This window comes from Charadrius vociferus, unplaced genomic scaffold (assembly GCF_000708025.1).
Source record: "Charadrius vociferus isolate BGI_N301 unplaced genomic scaffold, ASM70802v2 scaffold443, whole genome shotgun sequence".
Classification (NCBI taxonomy): Eukaryota; Metazoa; Chordata; class Aves; order Charadriiformes; family Charadriidae; genus Charadrius; species Charadrius vociferus.
Genome location: NW_009647420.1, coordinates 478742 through 485818, shown reverse-complemented (window position 1 = coordinate 485818; position 7077 = coordinate 478742). Strand labels below are relative to the sequence as shown.

Genomic DNA, 7077 nt, shown 5'->3' with positions numbered 1-7077 from the left:
CGCTCTTCCTTTCAAAAGGCTTCTTGGGAGCTGCCTGGGGCTCTGGGAAGAAGGTGAAGGCCTGGAGCTGCTGAAGGACTCGACTGTGCTCATCCTGGAAGATGGCAATGAGGTTCCCCTCCTTGCCGGACACCTTCAGCAACTAGAACCAGAGCAGGGTTGGGGGTCATGGTTAGGTGACAGCTACTGGGAAAAGTTGCCAAGAACTAAAGCAGAAACCATGCCAGCTCCCAGACCAAGTGGGGCTCTGAGCCCTGCCAGTGACTTGCATCAGGCCCAGTGTCCTGCTTCGAGTCCTGTCTGGACCCAGCTTTGAGTAGTCCCCAAACTCATGACCTGTGATTCTCCCAGACAAACGCTCTCCTGCCACTGCTCCAGGAACAGCTAGAGCCTCCACCATCTCTATGCAAAATTGCATCATGATCCCACAATCCCTAACCTGACAGCATCCTACAGGAACCCTCCCCAAGACACTCGGGGCCTGAAACTGGAGCAGCAGCTTCGCCTGCAATGGGACGGGGTCCCAGAGAGGCTCAGGGACAAGCCCTGCATGGAGATTAGTGCTGCACTGAGGCCAGAGCGCTGGCTGTGCTCCGGGAACACACCGACAACAGGGGTCTCAGCTCCTCCAGGGCCAGGCGGACAAAGTCGCAGTGTGCCTCGGCATAGCCCCGCACGCAGCTGGCAAACAGCTCCTTGGCAAAGCGCAGGAACTTAGGCAGCTCATCCAGCAGCTGGGCATTGAGGGCCTCGTAGTTGTTACGGGCTGACTGCAGCTCTTCCAGCGTTCGCTTGTCCTTCAGCTTCTCCGCTCGCTCTGTGCAGTTGTGGAAGTCGAGGAGCTTGTCAAAGCGTTTCTGCACCAGCTTGTGGGGCCCCGCAAACATGCTGAGCAGCTGGTTCAGGGGTGAGCTCACCAGCCGCTCTGTCCGCTCTTTCTGGTGGGCAGAGATGAAGAGAGCAGGTGAGATGAGGTGCTCTCTGCCACCGTGCGGTGAACACCAGCAACTCACCCTCCAGCACACCACTTCCCCAGGACAGCATAGAGTACGTCTTCCCGCTGGCACCCACCAGAGCTCCAGAGGTCCCCTCCAACAGGAATTACTCTATAACCTTACGTAAATGTGCCAGCATGGGCAACGCTATGGGAAGGACCTGAACCACTCACACAGAAGGCTGTAACATCTCAGGTAGGGCTAAAAAAACCCCATGTATCTAACAGGCACGCTCAATACACCTCATAAATGAACAGGCATCAAAGCTCTCAGGAGGGAAGAGCTGAACAGGCATGCTCACACCTCTCCCAGACTGTGTCACCCTCCCTGCGGCCTCCCAGGGGCTGCCCATCTGCAGCAGACCCCCAGGGAGGGCCCCAGAGGGGTACCCCAAGCACACAAGAGAACAGCCTCACTCACAAAGCTGGAGAAGAGCTGGTCGCTGATGAGCCGATTCACTTTCTGGAACTGGTCCAAGTCCCCACTGCCCTTCTCCGTGCACAGGTCCCACATGCTCACTGCTGCCAGCGCCTTCATGCAGGCCGACTCCTGCACCAGGAACACACAGTCAGCACAGCCATGTGTGCTGCCCAGGAGAAGAGGCCTCCCAGGGCAGCCCACACCCCCAGAGGCCACCCCCAGCAGGGCTGAGGGCAGGGGCACCGGCCAGAGGCACTGCAGGTACACACCAAGCAGACAGGGGGGACAGTGCATGGTGAGCCCCTTGGGTTAGGCATCACACCCATACCAACTCACCCGGACGTGCTGCAGGTAGAGGGAAAGGTCCCGGATGAAGGACTTGATCAGCCGCTCCTGCATCCGAAAATTTTTCTCTGTCTCTTCAAAGGCTTCATCCTTCAGCTGTGGGAGAAAATGTCTCAAGGGAGGCAATGCAGCACCTCCCAGCGGGCAAGATGTGGAGCCTCCTGCCCACAAGCTGGACAGCAGAGATGGGTGGTTCAGATCCTAGGCTCATTCTGCCTTGCTGGCCTGCATCAGAGCTACTCATAGGGGAAGCGGTGTGAGGGACAGCAGATACCACCACCTCCTCAAGCACCACAGGATGCAAGTCCATCTGACAGCTGACAAACATTACCTGGGGCGCAAAGCCTGTGAGATGCTTGAGGTGGCTGCTCACACGGTTGGATTTCTTGATGATAGAGTGGATGTTGAGCTTGGAGATCTTCTCCATAAGGCTATCCTCATCCCCTTTCCGGTACTTTAGCACTAAAGAGATTGATGTAGAAATCAGAACCCCTGTCAGCACAATGCCCATGTCTTACAGTGCCTCATCAACAATTGCTTTGCTGGCTCTTCCATTCCCTAACCCTCTGCAGCCCCAAGTGCCCCTCGTATCATATTGTATGTCTTACCATATCATCTCTCATACCATACATCATTTTGAAATCCAGCACTGTGCTATCTGTATTTCCCTATTTGGCTCTCGATAGGCCCTACAGTTTGCAGACCCACCGTTCAAACTCTTCCATAGGATTACGAATAGCATTAGCATAAGATGACGTAGGAGACGGTGTACAATAATCACTGGACATATAGAAGGTAGGTAGTTATACTGCTTCTTTAGAAAATATGAGCAATCATTACAGGCAGCCTACGTCACCTCAGCTTCAGTGGGGCTATGTGAAAAGAGTAAAGTGTAAGACTTCCATGAGTCAGGGCTTCCAAGGCAAAATAGGGAGGGCGGCTGGCAGGGCAAAAGGGAATCATTTTCTCCCTCTGTTCAGTCCCAGGGAGGCTGCACTTGGATACTGTGCCCAGTTTGGTGCCCACAGGTCAAGAGGGATGTCAGAGAACCACAGGGAGAGCTCAGGTCCCACAAGGAGAGCTGGGGGAGCTGGGTGGGCTCAGCCTGGCTGGGAGGAGGTGGAGGGGGATCTGCTCACAGCTGGCAGCAACTTGAAGGGCAGCTACAATGGTGATGGAACCAAACCCCTCTGAGCAGTGCCAGGCAATACAACCAGGGGCAGCGGCCACAGAGAGCCGCTTGGGAGCTTCAGGGTGGATCAGGGAGGACAGCTTCACTGCAAAGGTGGTGCAGCCCTGGCACAGGACAGCAGAGAGGCTGTGAAATCTCCCTCCTTGGGGGTCAGTGAGAATTGGCTGGAGGGAGCGATGGCTGATCAGAGGCAATGTTGGGGACAATCCTGGTCCAAGCAGGAGGTTGGACAGGAGGTCTCAGAGGGCTCTTGCGGCCAGCACCTCTGCAATTCTGTCCTGTCTACAGATATACCTTCAAGCTTAGTCTCCAAATCTCAGTAAGACAGATTAATTCACTACTTGTGTTGTTTAAAACTGCTTTTTTTAACTTTAAGTATATATTCTTCTGTCTTATCATTATTTTTGTTTTCATTTAATAGCCGTGTGGTCAGCAACTGCATGCATTTCATTATCTCTGTATCACAAGAAATAGTTAAAGGCAGATGTGTATTGCATCTCATGCTCAGATTTTTAAATGCAGCTCTACTACTGCCCTGCTGCAAAGCCATAGTCTACTGGGGGCAGATTCCCGCCATGACTGTGTATGCCAGCTAATGCTCAGGACAGACACCAACTTCAACACACCCACTCCTGTCCCTCACTCTCCAGCTACTCACCCAGGTCCTTCCGGCGCTTGTATTCGTTGATGTTAACGTTGATTTCTTTGATTGCGAGGACAGCAGCTGTGAGCGGTGCCTTGTCAGGGTGAGCCTCGGGGGTGGTGTTCAGCAGCTCCATCAGCAGCAGTGGGTACCTCATCACCCTCTGCACTGGCTTGATGAGGAAGGAGCCAAGGTTAATGTAGTTTGTGCAGCCCCTGGGAAGTCGGGACAAAGGAGATGCACCAGGTTTCAGTCAATCTCTGCCACACAAATTCTGCCCCCTCAAACCAATGCCAACCAGACCCAGAACACCAACGACTCTAAATCCACTGTACTGCCTAAGTCATGCCACCCTCATCTCCAAACTCACTGCACTCTTGAACTAATGGTGCTCTCAGATCAATCCCAGGTTTCAAGACCTCACTCACACCAGGTGACCCTTCCCAGCCTGGATCCTCTCCATCACCAGACCCACCGTGAAATCCCACACAGGCACAGCCTCACACTTACCAGAGTGCCACGTGCTTCAGACTCTGTCCTACTGCCCAATTGCCCAGATCTGTACCCCAGGGCAGGACAGACTGATTGGGCTCAGGACTGAAGTCAGTGCAGGGCTCTCCGTGCTCCCTGGGGCCGATGGCTCCCAAAACGTGTTTCCTGCCCAAGACCTCCCCTCGCCTCATCACCTGTGCTGCCTGCCTGCACAGCCCACCCATTGCCTCTGCTGCGACCATGCCACAGACACCCCACTCCTCCCAGATATGCTGCCACAAGGGTTAGGGCCATGCACCCAGCTGGTGGCAGGAGGTTAGTTACGAGGGAGCAGCCAGGGCAAGACAGACAGACAGGTGGGGACTAACAGGAAGGATGCACTTACCACTCACTGTATAGGCTCCTGCCGGCCCACAGAGTGCCAAAAAGCAAAGAAAAGCAATGGGTTAATGGGGTGGCAGGTGTGCAATCCCACAGCCAATGCCTTCACCCTATCCCACAGTGATGCTGCCAGGGCAGTGGGCAGCCCTGGCCTCCCAGAGCAAGAGCCGGTGCTGCCAGGGCATTAACCTCCATAAACTGGAGCCCTGGCAGTCACTGAGCCAGGCAAAGCAGCTCCTTCCTCACCGGGCATGGTGGGGCAGAGCTTGAGGAACAGAAGCCCTCAATCCAGGATATGCCCCCTTTTCTGTACCTTGGTGGCTTCTGCTCAGAGCTTAAGGGGGCCTACAGGTGTCCCAGCACTTGTGCACTGGGGCAGGGGAGCATTTGAACCCAGAGCCTGGGGTGCAATTACACAGCCAGCCCCTCTCCAGTCACCACTTGAACTGTCCAAGAACTGTTGGCAGAGGGGCAGGGATGTTGGAGACTGAGCCCCCCCTACCCCAGCCTGGTGGCTGCCACAGCCAGAGGCTCCAACCTGAGGCTATCCAGCAGGTCCAGGAGTAGTTTCTGCATCTTCTCATCCTTCTCATAGGTTTCCAGCAGTGCGATGGCCTCATCATGGTTCTGGCAATACACCCTGTAGACACTCTCCAACTCTGCACGCTGTGTCAGGAACACTGGCCCTGCAGACAGCAGCAAAGCAGGACTTCAGTGTCTCCTGGTCCCCAGCTGCCTCCAAGAATGCTGGCATGTCTCACGGTGAGGTGCCCAGTGTCTTTGTCTCACACACACTGCTTGAGAAGACAGTGCTACCAGAGCACTCAGGATGCCTCCTCATCACCCACTAGCACAATCGATTCAGGTCTCCCAGGGGTGTGAAGTGGGGACACTGGTCACTGAAGCCACAGGCTGCCCAGAGCCTGAGTGGCAAAAGCTGGCAGCGCAGGAGTGAGCAGTGGGACTCATGTCAGGGCAGGTGGCCACAGGCACCATGTTTCTCAGCATAGTGACCTGTGGGGCAACACAAGTCTCCTTGGCTTTGCTGTTGGGACAGATAAGCAGTGACCAGGATCAGTGGGGAGGAAGCCCAGCCCCAGCAATCCTCTCCCACCATTGAACTGTCCTGCTGCACCACTAGCAAAGCCCATCCCAGCCTGCTGAGAAAAGTTAACCACAGAATTCATACCGATGGCATCTGAAGCCTCCAAGGTGGACAGCAGCTGCTTGGAGAAGCTAATTACCATGTGGATGTTTCCAAAAAGACCCTCAAAGTCTATGTTCTGCATCTGGGGAATGGGAAGAGAGATGTGTATGGGGAACATGTCCCAGTCAGACCCAACAGCCCCCACTTGCCCTTCTGCAACCCATCAGTCCTCAGCTTCACAGCAGCCACCTGGTGTGACCTCCTGCCACCCCAGTGACTTCTGTACTCACTCCCTCGTCCCCCAATGCACTGAAACTCTCACTCCTTATGTGCCCTACCACAGTGTCCTCCTCTTTCCCAGCAATTTCATCCATGCCTCTGTTCTCCCTTTCCTCCCACCAACTCTGTCCCCATGCCAAGACCCCATATTTTCTTTCTCCTGACAATGAATTTAACCTACAAGCCGAACAAAGAGGAACATTTCCTGCCCCAGAAAATGAATCTGTGACACTTGCTGCCAGGTCTCTTGCTCTCAGCAATGATGAGAGCTCAGCAGGACCCCCAAACAGATGAGCTATTGCTATGAGTGCAGGGAGCAGCAAGACCCATCCTGCTACCCTCAGCATAGCTGAGCTTCCTCTGTGAGTTCCCATGCTGCTGCTTGGCCACCTCTGAGAACAAAGTAGACTCAGCACCCTCACCCCATCCCACCAGTGCTGCATTATAGCTTGCCTCCTGGCTCCTACCTGTGCCTGCTGCAGGGGCACCATGATCCTCTCCACGCACATCTCCAGGTCTCTGATATAATCCCGCTCTGTCTGGAGCAGTTCCTCAATAACTTTGGACCTCTTCTCTAGCATCCTTTGCTCTGGGCTCTCAGTGGCAGCTGAGGACGTCTCCAGGGACGGTGTCTGGGAGGACAGGAGGGTCATCTCTGTAAGACAGACAAGCAAGATCAGCATCCTCCAGCAAGGATGCAAGGACAGCAGACAAGCAGCACCTGAACCGTGCCACACACAACCTATGAGACTGCCAAACACGACTGTTGGAGAGCGAGACTGTTCATCCAAGGACATTTCCAGAGAGGCCATCCCTGGCACTCCCAGGCCCGGGGCAGGAGGGAGCCCTAGTCTGCTCCCACCGCCTGCTCTCCCAGCACCAGTAATGCTGCAATGTCCCCGGCACTGGGGCAGCAGCCACCGAGCAGCACAAACCTGCTCTGGACTGTTCCCCCTGATGCCGGCCGGGTCCAGACCCCGTTTCTGCCCCTCCAGCAAGCTCCGTGGAGCTGAGCAGAGTCCCGCTCCCCTCCTCACCCTCTTCCCGGCCACAGCAATGGCGGCCGCCCCCTCCCCTCAGGCTGGGAACAGGGTCTCCATTCTCCAGCTCCGGGGCATTTCCATTTGAATGGCCGAAAAGGCCTCGGGCACCCACAATGGGGCTGCCGGCGGGGAAACCCCGA

At 55.4% G+C, this 7077-nt stretch overlaps 1 protein-coding gene across 1 annotated transcript in view; it reads right to left on the bottom strand.

The window, feature by feature from the left end:
• The window catches only part of DNMBP (dynamin binding protein), a 25968-nt gene that overhangs the window by 1425 nt on the left and 17466 nt on the right, over window positions 1–7077 (bottom strand). Inside the window, exons 4-13 of the mRNA XM_009880471.1 lie at window positions 6362–6549; window positions 5658–5757; window positions 5007–5154; window positions 4473–4490; window positions 3611–3810; window positions 2092–2222; window positions 1752–1856; window positions 1416–1544; window positions 606–938; window positions 1–142 (exon numbers count right to left, since the gene is read on the bottom strand). The exon at window positions 1–142 is cut by the window's left edge and continues 38 nt beyond it. Coding sequence (XP_009878773.1) covers window positions 1–142; window positions 606–938; window positions 1416–1544; window positions 1752–1856; window positions 2092–2222; window positions 3611–3810; window positions 4473–4490; window positions 5007–5154; window positions 5658–5757; window positions 6362–6549 — 1494 coding nt within the window. The remainder of the gene's footprint in view (window positions 143–605; window positions 939–1415; window positions 1545–1751; window positions 1857–2091; window positions 2223–3610; window positions 3811–4472; window positions 4491–5006; window positions 5155–5657; window positions 5758–6361; window positions 6550–7077) is intronic.